Here is a 17,423-nt window from a genome sequence, read left to right as displayed (position 1 = left end):
TGCATAGCCTATCCATCCATGATGCTAGAATGACGGAAGTTCTGGCGCTGAAATTCAATTTCAATATCACGAGTTTTTATCAGGGATTTTACCAAGGGAAGGCGATAGTGTAGGATTTTGCTGATATACCAGGCAACACGAGAAAGGTGTGGCTAAATAAGGGAGTGTTCATTATAAATTTTTCCATTATCATACTTTTGACGCCGAGAGCATAATTATTTGAAGCGTACATCGTGTCAGTCACATGGTCACATTATTTTCTGTTGAAAGAGAAACGCACATGTCTCTGATTAGCTCGGGGATTAGCTACTGCGCGCTGCGTGCTGGTCTGTTGTTGTCGAGTGGAAATGGGAAATTTATGAATGAACTTCCGCAACTTTGCAACATCATCACGCAGCGGCGTAGCTGGGATTTTTTCCAGGAGGGGCAAGACTGTAGGCCCTATGGGGAGGGGCCCAAATATCCACCAAATTTCCCACTGGGGGCGGGGGCCCAAATAGACAATTTTTGCCAGGCTTATCATAATCGTATATGGTAGGCCTATTGAGCTGTATTGCATATCGTTTGGATTCCCCATCTCTCTGCCCCTCCTCTCACCCTCTCCTCTCTTTTTTCCTCTTTCTCCCCCCCCTTTCCCTCTTTTTTTCCTTGCACTAGGGGCGGGGGCCCAAATAAGGCAATTTTGCAATTGCCCCCCCGGCAGCTACGCTACTGTCATCACAGTAGACATACGCGGTAGGCCTACAAGCAGGGCTGTCAACTCTCACGCATTGGCCGTGAGTCTCACGCATTGGGTCACTTTCTCACGGTCTCACGCCAAGGTAGTATAATCTCACGCCTACGTAATAAATCTCACGCAAAAAGCTGGAAAATGAGTAAAATCTCACGCATCGTCCTGAATAATTTGTTGCTCCTACTCCCCCCCGCTTTTCACATTCCCGAGCGCCGTGGCTCAAATATTAATGATTCAAAATGAACATTGGAGTCAGCAAATCCCGGTACGCCTAGCTCTTTATACAGACAAATATAGTAGGCCTATCAAAATGTTGTATTTTTATATTTTCTGGTGGACTCGCGGAGAATATCATGTCATGTAGGTCCCGGCGCTGGGTTGGGGGGGGGGGGGGGTCTCAAGGCATTTTGGTAGGCCTACCCATGCTTGATTCCGGGAGGTTTTTTTAGCAGGCCCGACCATTTTTTAAATAAAAACACCTCGGGCGGGTCTCTTCAAAACATTTGTACCGCGGGGATCAAAGTCATCCAAATTTGGCCTAATTTGACGCTTTTTAAGGGCACTTTTGCCAAAATGCGCCCAAAAGTTGGTCTTCGCTGTAAACCCACCCATCATAGTCGTTGAAAAGGTAGGCCTACCCCAAAACTGTGGCACATCCACGAACCCGAGGAGAGACCTCCGCGGGTAAAAACACACCTCTAGCGGGACCAGATTTATAATTTAAAATAGGCCTACATTTTGGAAGCCAGTCATCACGACAAATCTGGCCATGGCAGTGTTAATGGTATTAACACTTTGATTTTAGGCTTAAATAACGAGTGTAGGCCTATAAATTACAAATTTGCACACACCGGGGAACCTTCTCAAGCTGGTTTGGGTAAGGATGTGAGGCTGTGACTCCGAAAAACTACGGTACGATTTTAAACCAAATTTGAAGAAAACAGACCCAAAATTGTATCAACTTTTGGACTGAAAGTTTTCGCAAATATTTACTTTTTCGAGAAAATTATTGAAAAAACCCTTCTTGAACCTAATTTTTATGACACTGAGGGTCAATAAATTCATGGCTAAAAATACAACAGAGTCTAAACTAAATGGCTGAAAATGCACCCCAAATCTGCCGCACATCCCACGACACATTTCACCTTATAAATTATCCCCGAAAAATATTTTTTGCAGGTGAGGTTGAGTCTTATTATTTTTATTCTCAGAGAGGGGTTGATATTTTTAGCAGGGTACAATTTGTCTTGTTTTTTGACGTTGAAGTTCCAGATTCTTTTTTTTATATGTTATTATTCATTTATTTATTTATACCCGGGATTTATACCCTGTAGGCCTACGTGGGGAAAAGTACACACGGCAGCTACAGAGAAACCACGAAAAACTCCTGTAAAGTGCATGAAAATGCCCCGAAAATGTGCCAACCGAAACACCCGAACAGGAAGATAAAATAAAAAACAAAACCAAAAACCCAGGAAATTTCCCGAAATAAGTTCCAAATTCTTTGTCCCCACTAAAATATATGAACACTCCCTTATGAAGTCTGCCCTCTTCCGGCTATTCTGGTAGTAGGCGTTGACAATTACCTTCATATTTTTGAAGCATGTTTGAACCCGATTTGTTCTCTATTCACATTTTTAACGTTGCAAGTAACATTTCAAGACCTCTATTTGTGACAGGTATTTATTACCTTGCTAGAGATGTGCCTAAAGTTGAAATTCAATATTTCGGATCGCAAAGATCGAGAGATATAAAGTTGTTGAATATCAGTTTAACACCATGGATCATATGGGCGTCTTATATGAACGATTACGATAACTAGGCAAAAATGGCTGGGATACAGGTTGTGTAAATACTACATGAATATTCATGAACTATACAGATTCCATTCTTCTCTAATAATAAAGATGTCAATCACTTTCCCAGACGACAGTTGCTTGGCGCTTGTAAACAAATCGAATAATAGTGCTTGATAACAGCTAAAAAAATAGGCTAAAAACACATTTTCACACAATTTTTTCCGGATTTTTTTATTTCACATGATAAGTAGACATATTTTCTTACGTATAAGGTAATAATATATTTTTTCTGGAGGTAAAGCCCTTCAACACTTTGTTTAACCTTAATTCCACCCCTAAGCTAAGTAGCTACAGAAGCTAGTCCGAATAATCAGACCCAGAACAAAATATTAATTTCTGACATGATCCTGTTCTGGGTCTGAACTGTTTCCCATGTTCCATATGAAATCTTGATGGCAACTTGGACAATAGAAGCACATGGTTCTACTACGTGACAGCTTTTTAATCCCTATTCAGGTTAATTCTGTCGGTCCGTGTCACGTCACTTCCGGTTGATGATGTTCGAGTGAAAACAAGTCCGTGATTCGATTTTTGTTGATGATTTCTGAAATTGGTGTAATGTAAATTTCGATTGCAAATAGTCAGTGGAATCAAACAACCGTTTCTAAGTCTTCCGAGTGAAAGAAACTTACTTGATTTACCGTTTATATACTGACAAACTTAAAATTAAATTCCATGGTCGAGTGTCGTTTTTTCCGAAATTGAACGTCACTCCAGCAACATCGCTATGTAGCCTCCTTCACAGCCGGTTTCTGTTGTACACAACAAACCGTGAGCCACATGCAGTTTGGGCCCGAGACTAGAGATAGCCCGGATGTCCGACCGACAGAATACATGAATCACGCTATTTGTGGACCGTCTAGACGTTCGCCTTTCGTATCTCTTTCCTTGTTGGAAAGGTATAACGTTGAGGAGATAGGAACATGTACCGTCATCCGGGACCTACTCTGCCATGTTTGGCTGAGTAACGGTACATGAACACGGTCTTTTGTGCCTATGTAAATTAGTCATTGTGTAAAGCTGTGTTATACCCATGGGTTGCTCATCATCAGACTGAATCCTTGTCGTTAACTGCACAAGTTATGTGTGCAATTTTAGAGAACGTTGACCGACAGAGGGTGCCAATAATAGCGGACGTGTCGCTTTTGAAAAACAGCGAATCATGCGCATGCTCAGCAGGCAAATATGACGGCGATTTAGTACACTGATCATGCGTGCGATTCAGGTTTCTGCAAAAGCGATTAAAGTATAAATGCATCTTTAGAAATGACCGGCGATTGTGTGTTCTCAAGTGGGTTTTATCATGTTAATTAGTGACCTGACACACATTTGTATTGGTTCGATCAAGCATTGAAATGATTTCATTTTTTGTACTGGATCTTTCAAGCATTCCCAACAATTTTTTCAATGCAAGTGCCTCTGGCCCTAGTGGAAGTAAAAACGGATACTATGGCCAGAGGAATACAGGACACTTCGCCCACAATGCACTTCGCCTACACGCCATTTCGCCTACGTGCCATCTCGCCCCCTAATTAGCTATTCAGTATCGAAGTTACGTAAGGTTACTATGCCAACGGGATCACGCGCCAGAGTAATGAACTACGATCGAAACAATCACCACACAAAGTATATGGTACTCGAAGGATATCAAAATAGCGTGATCCGGTAACCAAGAGAATTACGTAACCACTTCGATGCTGAATTGCGGCAATGCAACACAATGGCATTGTGGATGTATACGATCGATGCGCACAGGATGTGTGTGTATTCAGACATAGATACTTTAGTATCTATGATTCAGATCGTACTATCAATGATGTATTCATTAAATCGCCCCCATTGAATGGACGAGAATATAGTGACCACGTCCTGTTGTAGTCTTGAGAATAGCCCGGTGTCGACGGTGATGATTATTTTTGATGATGGTGCTGTGGTGATTTGAAGTTGAGAAGTTTGTATTTCCCCCTCACCTAATTTAGCTATAGCGGCAATTAGAATAGTAGCTCAGTATTGCGTTTCCGAAATAAGGAAAGTATTTATAATGCATCAAAATTTAATAGTAGGGATGCCCACTCTCAATACAGTTTCCACTAGAACGATTTTTCATTTACTGTGTGCGTGCACTCACGCGTATTGTCTATGGAGAAACTGATCGATACAAGAAATCCCAGGCATGTTAAATGGCGTACATACTTGTTTTGATCCAAATGTAGGCCTATATCAGGGTGTTTCAAGAAATTCCTGATTCCACCAGAAAACATTCACCAAACTTTTTCCTGTTTGGTCAGTAAATAGAGAGGGCCTTCCTGCATGAAGAGATCAACTTTTTAAGGAAAAATTTAATGAGATGAGAACTACAACAGGTTGAAGTGACACCATTCCGTGCATCAGGTGTTCAAACGCAATTATCTCCGAATTTGGAGTGAATCAGACAAGCAAACTTACATACTCATAAAATTTAACTATTTATGAAGACAAAATGTGTAGGATGTTAAGAAATTTAAGAATGTTTAAGCCTACCGCGGCCCATCTCAAATCATGCACTTCCCCGTGCACTTCTCACTACCATGTCCATTTCATAGGGAGTATAAAAACCGGGGACCATCATGGCTTCCATGCACACAGTGTATTGCTCAATGTAGTAAAGATAACCTTTGAGTTGGAGCAAATTTCTCAAAATTGGTAGTGATTAATGTTACCAAACTTATGCCATGATGAAATATAATAATTTTTGAAGATAAAATGTGCTGACCTTAAAAGATTGAACAATGTTTAAGACTACCGCTTTTCATTTGAAATAATGCACTTATTGTTCATCTCCTCTATGGAGATATTTTCCATGGCGGCCATGTATGATCATGCTTGAGGTTTCAACAAACAAACCATGGGTTTTGAGGTCTTATAGTTTTTGTTGTATGTCAACAAAATCGATTAAATTTTCAGGATGATCTTATTTTCATGTTGTTATAAGCAAATATAATGTTCCAGATAAGATAGTTAATAAATACATTAAGAAAAAGTACCTTAAAGTTGCACTTTCTGTTAGTATTCCTTTTTGGACTTTAACTTTTTAACATGTTCTAGCAGCCCTATATAAAACCGTGACACTCGAAAGGCCATATCTCTGGAATGAAACGTCCGATTAAGATTATTTAAACGCCAAAATGTTTCTTTCATCAATTCCCATCCAATAAGTTAGGTCTGAATCAATTTAAAAGTACTTCAATTTTTAGTGGACATGCCTATTAATAGACCTACGTTTCCTACGGTACCGTTTTTTTAATAGTCTTTTGGACTTTTGCATGTTTTCTTTATTGGGTAATTTGTAATATTCTTCTTTTATATTTCGTAATGTTTTTTTAGTGTTTGGCTTTGTTGTTGTTCTTGGTTCTTGCTATAATTTGTTATGTTGTTTAATGTTTATTTGGTTTTCTTCGTTTGGATTTATTAGAGCTTTGTCTGAGTGGGTTTTTGGTCATATATTTTCAATTTAGTTTTTCCTTTAATTAGTGTATTGTTGTTTATGCTTTTCTTTGTTCGGTGAATAATTTCTTTGTTTGGGATAGGTCTATGGCTTTTTGCTTGTTTTTGTTACGTTTCTAGTTATATTTTGGCTCGTTTTGGTTTGGCTCGCTTTTCTTTATTTTGTAATGTTTTGTAGCTATATACTAATTTGGTACGATCGTATTGTTTTTTGTATATTATGCGTTCTTGTTTGTTTTATTTTGTTTGTATCAATTAATATTATGTCTGTCTGTATTTTGTACTGTTTCCTTTTGATTTTGTTTATTTGGTATTGTTTTTTGACACGTTTAGGGGTTGGGCTTTTTTTTTGTCTTATTTTTGTTTTTCCATTTTTATGATTTTCTTTAATTTTTTTTTTTAGCGTATATGCTTTTCTTTGGTCTTGCTTTCTTTTGGATTTAGGCCTTTTTGTTCTATTTTTATGTTTGTTTTTCTACTTTTTGTTATGTGTTATGTTATTGTTTTGTTATGTGTTCTACTTTTAAAAAAAAATTTTTAGTCACAATTTTGTTTAACTTTTATTCGCCTCTATTATTTGGTCTGATTTTATGTTTTACTGCATGTGTTCTTAACTTCTTATTATTATATTGCCACTTTTGGTTGGATTTCCGTGGTTCCTGGTGGGTTGTTGTTGGCATCTGAGTCTGACTCGCGGTAGGCCCTATCTGATCGGTATGGTTTGGGTCCAAATTGCAATTGGTCTTTTATCATTTTCCTTTAGCTACCGCCCGATAATAATATGATCGGCGAGCTAATACACAGATTGTAGGCGCTAGAATGAAATAGCAATTTTCTTCGTTTTACCTCATTTGTTTGGCTCAAAATTAAAAGGGGATAATGCGATCAGTCCGAGCTAATATATAAGAGCTATCAGTGAAAACTATCATTTAAATAGGAAGCTATTTTTTATGCAAATCACACATTATTGAAGGACCACTTCGTACGAAATGGGAATGTTTTGTGTAAGAAAATAATGTAACAACAAAGTAAATTAGTAATTACATAAATATAACATATTATTGTCTTTCTCGTGTGCCCACAGACAAACAAAGGAAAACGAATTTAACAATATGCATAATATTGTACTAGTCATATATTATAATGTTAGAGATGCTTTTGTATTTATGTTGTATATGTTGTTTTTTATTCTTTCTATCTTTTTTTTCTCAAGTTATTTGTCTTTTGTCCTGTTTAATATAAATGCAAAATGAATAATAATATTAAAAAAAAGGACCACTTTATATAACTTCCAAATCTGGGAGTTTGATAAACCTAGATTTGGAAGATAGGGGGCCTACGTAGGCCTATATCATGTGCGCTTTATTCATGCATGTCGTATAATTTATACGGTGTTGAAACTTTATAAAACAAACTGATAATGATGATTTATATGTTTAAGCTAGTATTCTATGAGTGTCGTACTCATGCAACTATTATTTAACCGTCTAAGCTTTTTGACAGTCGGACGAGTAGGACCTTTTTTTCTTTATAGTTACCAAACTATGCTTAGCTCAGAATAAATGATCACTACTAGTATCTCACATGGCGTAAGAAAGACCATGAAGACGAACTGGTGAAAGGTCCTTTTCGGGTGGGGCGGTTAGTGGACTTTCACAGTTTATCTTTCTTGACTGGCGAGAACTACTCTTTGACCGTTCCTCATCAGGGATTTCCCTTTTAACAAAGGAGCACCTGCGCATATGATGTAGCATAAACACCATCATCATGATCTTAATCGTTATACTTAATTGCTTTGGCTTCAAGTATTTAGCATGTATCCTATATAATATATTTATTTGATTCAAATGCAAGTAAGGCTTTAGGTATTTTAGTCTCAGCTCAAACCAAAGTCAGAAAGTTTGAATTATTTATGTATATGACATGACCATTGACAATACAATAACGTATCAAAGGGAAAAAGAATTAGGCCTAGGCCTCAAGAAAGAACAGGATTGAATAAAGAAAAATTAAGGACATAAGGAAAGAAAGACTTTGGCCTTATGCCTGAAGGAGGAAACCGGGTTTAACAATCTAATACGGTATTCGTTTATAGTTTGAACCATGTGATTACCGACGGAGTACAAAACAAGCATAATTGGACGGGAAAGAGAAAAAATGATTATAATGGGTGTACTGAAATAACATGTGAAAGACTAAGCTAAAACTAAAAGACCTACGCATTTACAGCTGCAAGTGTTACTTTGAGAATCCCGTGTCCACATCTCAGTTATAGTTAACTGACCACAGGTGGTTGAAATTGGAGTTGCCATCAGGGGATTTCCCTGCTAGCTGAGCTGAAATTGATTCCAAATGCCGTTAGTTTGTGTATCATTACTTGTTCAACAACTTATTTTACATGTATTTAGTATTATTGAAGTATGAACTTTCTATGAATGAAATTCTCTTGTAGTAGTTTTATGTACTGTTATAAACCTTTGAGTAAAATGATGTTTAGATTGTTATTAATTTTGATAATAATTATATTGTCATGAATAGTGAATAGATAATACCAATCAGGAAAAATAGGATAAACCAGGGGATTCAATAAGGCTACCCACTCGACTGGAATGTAATAAGACCAGCTTACGTTTCACTCGACCGGGCCACAAGACTCTATGTTTCGCTTGTCAATCATATGTTTAAGCTTGTCAATACCGTCTCGCATGTATTTGGTGCGAGTAATCCAATCAGCCAATGAGACCCAGTCGTAAAGTTTGCTTATTCATGATTGACACATGTGGTCACCTGAATCGGCATCTGAATCCCGCTCGTTAGCTCAAGTTTACAGCACCTTTTATAATGTATACATGCGACGTCGACCGGGATGTACAATCTGATTAGCTACATAAACCCACTCGTACCGAATTCACTTAATACATGCAGGGTTCACTCATGGGCCAGTCCTCGAAGCTTGTCTAGAGACAAAGCCTCTCAGACTTCAAACGGGGCTAGCGGGGGTGCTACCTCAATGGATATTATTTTTTATAGATTACCCCCCTAATTTATACATATTAAATATGACTAACACTAAATGTGTGAAATTAAATATATGGCTTTTTTTAAACTTACTAAACTGATTGGCAGACGACTGATCATACGCCCAATGGGCTGAGTGTCCTACAACCAAGAAACCGGTCCTTTATCGTATTTTCTAGGTGGGCATACCAGTTTTGAAGGCCACGCCTAGTATCACGGAAAATTACACGCAATGATATGATGGCAAATGAAGTTGCTGCATTGCGGACCTGTATATGCTTTACTGTCTTATAGTTATACAGTCATGTTTAGTATTTTTGAGCTGTGTATAAGTGGGAAAATGTATATACTTGGAATAATTATATCCATATATTTTGGTTCAAATTATATGAATAGGCCTTCTCAGCTTGCAGCACCCGATAATGTCATCCATCCATGTGTTGCATTCGATGTGTCTAATTAATTTTAAAATAACAATATCAATTTAATAAAGCAACAGTATTTAGAAATTTAGCTCTGCGATGCCTTTTATAACACAATACAATAATAATACAAATAACATACAATTGGTAATCCCGCAAATAAATATATTCACGTTCACAGTATTTTAATTGAGCCGGCCCGTTTATTGCAATAGAGTTGTGAATACCCCTGTGATTATATTATGGCGTAGCTACTACCAGTTATATCAGATAGCCAACAAAATTATTATCATGCTCTTTCCACGTGCCCTTTTCACAACCTCCACGCTCTGTGGGCGGGTCAAAAGTCCGGTCGCATGGAAATTCACCGAGTCGATAGTCTTGGCCGAATGGAAAACTGTAAAACCGAGTGGGCTCATTGCGTGATTGGTTAAGATGCTCGGTCGTGCGGATTTAACCCGGTCGACCAAAAAAAATCTCACTCGACCGGACCCACTCGAAAACTGATAGACATGGCCAACGATACGCACGACCCTTCCGGTCACATCGATAGTCATGATACATCCACAACCGCCATTGCAATGCATTGCATTGCATAGGGGGCGAGATGGCACGTAGGCGAGATGCCGTGTAGGCGAAGTTGCGTGTGGGCGAGGTGTCCTGTTTCCGGCCAGAGTTCTAGGCCAGGGGCAGGGCTAACCGTCCATGATACTTGCATGTGCTTGAGTGTTTGGACAAGCGGAACGGTTTTTTTGTCTACCTCTCTGTTTGTAAACAAACCAGGAGGTCGAAATCGTCCTCCTCGCCGAATACAAAAGTCAGCGTAATAGTACGGCACTAGTTATTATGCTTACACGAATGCAGAAGCTAAGCTTACATGAATGCAATTCATGCAAGTCTTCCGAATTTGGCACCCCAAGTCACGATTCGGTCCGACAAGCATGCAAGTTTATCAAGCATTGTCAAGTAACAAATACCCAATTGTCACTGGCAATGCCTTCATGATATTCATAAGTACCTGAACCAAAGTCTTGACATAGCCCATAGGATGGGCCACCGCAGTTAACCCAACATTTACTACTAATTGAGTCCACGGATCAGGGCCGGTTGCTGCCATTTTCGCAAAATTTTCCGTAAATTTTCTATTCAGGATAGTGTTGGGCGATACTTGATTCTCGGTTCTCGAGTTTTATTTGAGCAGTGATTTGAGTGAGACCATTCCCCGGGGGGAGGGGGGGGGGGCACTGCAACTTTGGAGGTGACGCGTATGTAGGGCTGTTAAGACCCCTTTTTTTTTATTTTTTTCACCCAAAGACCCCATATTTTTTTTACGAACACATACTCTGTCACCCGAAGACCCCGGCCTATTTCCGGGGGCTACGGTCCAGTCTTTTTCCATTTGATCTGTCACCCAAAGACCCTTACAAGTTCAATTTGAGACTAATTTGAACAGCAACTTTCATTTATCACTGATTTTGTTACTTATTTTGAAAAAACAATGAAATTTGAAGCCATTTAGAACTAGAAATTCGATTTTCGAGGTTTTTGTGGCGCTGTTTCGGCTCTCACCCAAAGATTCCATTTAAAAAAAGGTCATCATAGTGTTCTCACCCAATGACCCCATATTTTTTACATTTTGCTCTCACCAAATGCCCCTTAGTGCGAAAGTACCAGCCCTCAGGCTGCACCTATCATATTGAAGTGCCCCCCCCCCGGATCCATTCTACAGTGAGTGATTCATTTCGGGGATGTCGTTGGGTGAAGATCATAGAATTTTAAAAACTAAAAATAGGGGGGTCATATTTTTATAGCAAAAATAGGGGTTATAAAATTATCACAGTGAAAATTATCAAGGGCTTGTGACCGGGCTTGATCAACATTTTCAACAATGAATATTTTGGGGGTCATAGAATTTTTGTACCAAAAATAAGGGGGTCATAATTTTTCACACCAAAAATAAGGTGGTTATAAAATTTATTAAGGGCTGGTGACTCAAAAATTGTACAAAAAACAACAACTTATGGCAGTTAAGGGGTGTTATACTTTGGTTGGGCCCTAAGACCATTGGCACCTGGGCCTGATGTGGCCACTCTAACCTAGGCCCGGTAAATCTACCAATGGGCTTATGTGAACAAAATACTTCTGCAATGAGAAATACTAAACTGTAGTGTGCAGTTTACTACAAAGAAATCCAGTTTATTTGCAATATTTTCTTGATTTAGTTGTATTTTTCCCGCTTTTTCATAGCTTGATCAGATTGGTGCATAATCATGATTGTAGCCTACTTCGTAGAGATATAAAATTCTATGATAAAAATATTTCCTAGACCAGCCCAGATGTTGCATGTTGCTGATCATTTTTATTTTTTGTTAATTAATAGATATGTGTGCACTAAGTGCCATCATTTTGTCAAAAATAAGCATCGAAAACCCAAACCTGCCCATGTTAAAAGTGATATGGAGAGTCTCAATGCGCGCGCGCGCAGAAATTTTGAGTTTTAAAGCGGAAAACTTTTTGACCCCCTTTCGAAATACCTAAAACTTTTGGTCCCCCCTCTTTTAAGGTCCAAAACTTTTTTGGTCCCCCCTCCCTTTTTACCAGCCCCGGCCAAAACTAGCTAAAACTGATGCCTGTGTACGTGTGTGTGATTTTGACCAAATTAATCTCATATTTGACCATTTTAGCTTTTTGCATAAATTAGTTCCAATTTAACAATTTATATATTTGACCATTCAAGCTCTAATAGGGCCTATGGGAAAAAAATGCGCGGTTCGCACGTATTTGTAAAAATTTGAATGCCTTCCGCGAACTTATTTACACTTAGGCCTGTAATCAAGTTTTTGTACGCTCCGCGCCTTATGCATAACTAGCGGGATACCCGCGCTTCGCGCGGGTCCCCGCTAGTGAGTAGGCCTAAATGGGAGCGTTCGCTATACCAGGAAGAATATTACTGAACAGGTAGAATCATTGAAAAGGTACATTTTATTTAAATAAATCTGTCTCTTCTTACATTTCCTTTCCCTTTTTCCATGTTATTTATTTATTGAACCCCATTCCCATTATTTTCTAAGTCTGTTATTTCTTACTTTTCCCTTTTAGTTTCTCTTTTTTTTATTTGCTGATGCTTGCAATTCCCGTGTCCATGTTTTTTATTTAATTCTGTTTTCATTATTTTAGCTTCTTTTTTTCTTACATTTTCCTGAATGGTTTCTTTCCTTCTTTGTTTCGTTCCCGTTTCATCTAGTTACTTTAACCCGTTGGCCTATTACTCGTACCTCTTGTCATTTTAATTTCCATTTTCTTTATAGTAGGCCTACCGCTTCATGTTATTTATACAACACACATTTTTCCCCGTATTTATTACGTCCTCTCATAGCGTGTATGCGGAACCGTCCATTGTCTTTTATTTTCTATTTATTTTTCCTTCTTTCTATATTATCATGTCCACTTTCTATATTATCATGTCCACTGGTCTCTGGCTCGCAAGTCGCGTGGCTCTGCGCCGTTTACGCGCACATTGCGCATTACGCACGCGACGCTGCACGCGCTGCCTGCCAGCTGCAGTTTTTCATAACAAAAACCCCGTTTTTACCCATATTTTCACTGTTTTTGCAGCCAATTCTTGACCGATTTCAACCAAATAAAGTCGAGGCAATTTCCCGTATATTCCTCGATCTCCCGTATGAATTTGACGACATTTGGATCGAAATTGACGGAGCCTTTTACATGAACCACATACATACACACACACATACAACATTAGCCTATTTATAGTAAGATTTGTTGGGGGGATAATAAAATTGTCAACAGTGAGATACAATGTAGGTGGGGTCATAAAATTGTTAAGCCCCCGATAGGGAGTCATCAAAATTGACTTCGTTCACTGACATATTTATGCTAGCTCCTCTTCGGAAGAAGATGCGTCAAAAATGTGTCATTGTGTCGTGAAATGCGTAGATTGCGTAACGAATTGTGTCATTGCGTCATGAAATGTGTAAATTGCGTGCCATGATTGCATCGATCGCACAACGAAATGCGTAACGCAAAAGGAGTTAAAGAGGTTTAAAATTTGAATAATCAGATTTCCACCACCATTTACCCCGATCATGTGCAAAAATAGTGAGGCATATAAAATAAAAAATTTGCCCGCTACACGCGCACATTGTACCACTTTGATGTTTTGCAATAGTTCATTCTATTTCTCCAAATCATATAGTTTGAAAACTTGCTTGATTTATTGTTGTTAATGAGTTATGTACGGTACGTTTTACAAAAGTGTTGTTGTTTCAGCCCTCTTTATAACATAACTCAAGAACCACAGGACCTACATTTTTCTACACACTCGCTATGAAATGACCAATGCAATTTTTGCCAAAACTCGCTACCATTCGCAAGATGCTGTGAACTACCAAATCGCAAGTCAGCCGAGAAAGGAAACTATAGTTACGTTTATAGGACGTCATCGATCTTTTAATTGGTTTGTTCCTAAATTTCGTACCATCAATATTACACTACTACTACATTTATGATCATCATGTGGGTGGTTTATTCAAATGAGCCATAACTCATGTTTGGTATAATAAAATACAACAATTGTAATTTTTAATTTAGACGCTAGACGTTTAGATTCTACTCTTTTCGATGATATTTTCATTTACAGCGGATTCCTTGCATATTTTGTACAAAAGCACCACCGTCACCGTTGATATAATGTAAGAAAAGTTGAACAATGATGGCGCTATTTATCTTAAATCTTGTTTACATCTTTACAAGGGGTAGACAGTCACCTGTACAATGGTTTTAGAACATCTGAAAAAATACTAACAAATGACAAGGACATTTTCAAAACACTTTTTATCACGAAATGTATAAGGAATAAGAATAAACGTAAGGAATGTGCACACAAATGTACAGTTTATAGAATAAAAATTACCACAAAAAAGCAGAAAAAGACAAATAATTTGATATAGAAACGAAAATCTATCTTAATTAAAAATAGCTTTAAAAAATATGTGCATAGTGTGATAGCTGTTGTATTGTCCAGGTCTGAAATTTAACAATATATAATGTTTTTTTGTTAGAAAAATTAATAAATGTCCACATCAAACAACCAAGAATATAATAGCCTACGTCATTTGGGATACCCTGTAATTCTTATTTTGAAAGTATTCTCTTAAGGGATCTGGAATGAGCATTTTTAGCGTTTCGACAGTATTTTTTGTGGGACATGAGAGCACATCAGATATATCGAATTGCATTCTGAATACGAAAAATGTCTTTCTGATATCAAATGATTTTCATTTTTGAAATTCACGATATAATACAAATTTTATGACAAATTATTAAAATTTGATATTTTTCACATTTTCGATATAACAGTCCTCCAAAACTTCCTTTAGTGTATTAAGTTAGCTTAGGCCTATTGATCCTAAATTTGCTGGTAGGGTAAAACTCGTTTTAGGGGGGTGTTTAAAAAAGTTGGCCACACATGCGTATAGGCCTACATTATCATACTTGAGTGCCCCTCCCCGGTGAAATTTGAGACTCATTTGGTCACCGTCCTAAGCGTCCTTGCGTGTGGACACGAGTCGCCCAGGAGTAGGCCCTACCCGGCATTATTGATTATTAGTGGTTAGCCTCCCTAATACAGTCGCGTATCGTGTTGTCAATTATCGTTACTTGTGTCCATGGATATGACCCCATGTATAAGTAGGCCCCTAGTCTTCATAGAATTCACACAGTCTATGCCATGTCATTTACGGATACAAAGAGGATAATAATGTTGAGGGCGCCCACAAAATCTTACACCGTCTTACACAATGTTCCAAGGCAAAGTTCAGTTTAATATTTACTCATCGTAAAAATACAGACGTTTTATTATGTGATGATGTTGTCTGGATGGGTGGACAGTTGTCACACTGTGGAAAAACAACAACCGGGAATCCGCATTCATTTACAAATAGCATTAAATTAGTATCACATAGTGGCCTCCGTGCAGTGGAAAACCTTAATTCTTTCATCAAAAAGAAATGAAAAAAACAAAAAAAACGGATCCACCTGTACGCCTATAAAATGGGCACAGAAATTTGTCTCAAATATGAATGACTTTTAAGAAACATACGGGATATGATGAACCAATGACCTGACGCCATGATAGTAGGATCTATTAGTCGTTTTATATACAATGTATATACCGTGTTGTCATAATACCAATATTTGACATAATATATAACGAGTAATATTTAGTATTGTAAATATGCAGTTCATATGCACAAACGAACACTGATCTTTATGATATTCAGGTTGTTGTACATCTCATATAACATGTCATATAGGAGGTCATATGTGTTGACCTTCTCCTATTGTATTTGTTCATCTGTGTATGGAGAGGATTAGCGCCATTAAAACTCCATCAGTATTTGGGCGTAGTTCAGTGAACTCACCAGATTGCTATTCCAAGTACTTTGATAAATACAGATAATATGTATTAATGGGTCGAGGCGATTGCATTGAAAAACTAATAAATTATTCATAACAGTTACGTAATCAATCGATAGTGCGGACACTTTTCATTTACAAACCACCAAAATTCGTAATCTTTTAGCGTTGGAAAAGAAACCACGTGAATAGAGTGTCATCCCCCTGGCTATTAGCCTTGGTCTTTGCAATAAGTTTATAATCATTCGACTATAAGGAAATAGGACGGTAATTTTTAACAAAAATAGGATCACCGTTCTTTTCAGGAAGCAAAGTAACAACAACATGATGCGATTAACATATCAGCTATATAGTGTGTTTTAACCTTTGTTTACGTTTTACCGTGATAGTGATAATATTAATGAGGTATAGTAAATCAAATACAACATGTTCTATTTCGGGGAAGTACATACTGCAGTTACTGTCCGTTTTCCTATACACAATACACAGTGCTCTCACCATTGACGCGTGACCCCTACAAATGATGTACGTTGCAAGAATGGGCACTTGCCTAGTTAACATCACTGTGTGAAAAATAACCAGCCAATATGTTAGCTATTCTCCAAACTTCTAACAAATATATGTCTCTAACATGACCTAAAATTACAGCTAGGTTAGATGTTCAGAAATAGTCGCACTTTTGTAAAATATGAGTGAGGGCAAGGCATAGCTAGCCAAATCCCCGTGTTAATTGAATGGAGATTTGACCGAAAATATTGGTATCGGACCGCTCACTTCTGAAGGATGCCACAAAAAAACGGTACAAGCTACATCTTAACTATTCTCTGGCAATCATCATGATGAGTTTCTTATATAGTATGCCGAAATTGGGTACTGTAGGTGATTGACAAAGGGTCGCACTTTTCTGATAAATAAGTGACAGTGAACATGAAATATCAGCGCCCATAAACCCAAGTTAGTAGCTAGTTAGTGGAGGCCGTCACGGGACTGATTATTGATTATTGAAGTGCCTTATTAATAGATACGCACGATTTAGGGCAAGAAAAACAAACCGGGACACTTTTGGAGACATCATCATCATCATCATCATCATCATCATCGACATCATCATCATCATCACTTTCTACATTTTTTCTAAACAACATAGGGCCTACCGTTTTAATAAGATTTTTTTCCTTGAAATGCGTGTAACTATAATTATTGTTTAGAACGTGATGAAATAAAACATCACGATTTTCATCACAAAACAAATATAATGCATAAGAAATTTTAGAGCGTGATGATGAAATAAAACATCACGATTTTCATCCCGAAACAAAGTAATACATAAGAAATCAATTTTTCGTGAGTGATGAAATAAAACATCAAAATTGTCATCACGAAACAAAGTAATACATGAGAAATCGTTTGTTTTAAAGCGTGATGAAATAAAACATCACGATTTTCATCACAAAACAAAGTAATAGGCCT

The 17,423-nt window shown here is 37.8% G+C and overlaps 1 protein-coding gene across 1 annotated transcript in view; it reads right to left on the bottom strand.

The window, feature by feature from the left end:
• LOC140165770 (mitochondrial carrier homolog 2-like) overlaps window positions 1-10,678 on the bottom strand; it is a 37,814-nt gene extending 27,136 nt beyond the window's left edge. The window contains exon 1 of the mRNA XM_072189095.1: window positions 10,534-10,678. Coding sequence (XP_072045196.1) covers window positions 10,534-10,632 — 99 coding nt within the window. The 5' untranslated portion in view covers window positions 10,633-10,678. The remainder of the gene's footprint in view (window positions 1-10,533) is intronic.
• Between the last annotated feature and the right edge of the window lie 6,745 nt (window positions 10,679-17,423).

Source organism: Amphiura filiformis, chromosome 12, assembly GCF_039555335.1.
Source record: "Amphiura filiformis chromosome 12, Afil_fr2py, whole genome shotgun sequence".
Classification (NCBI taxonomy): Eukaryota; Metazoa; Echinodermata; class Ophiuroidea; order Amphilepidida; family Amphiuridae; genus Amphiura; species Amphiura filiformis.
The sequence above is the reverse complement of the archived record's forward strand: the minus strand, read 5'-3'. Positions and strand labels throughout refer to the sequence as shown.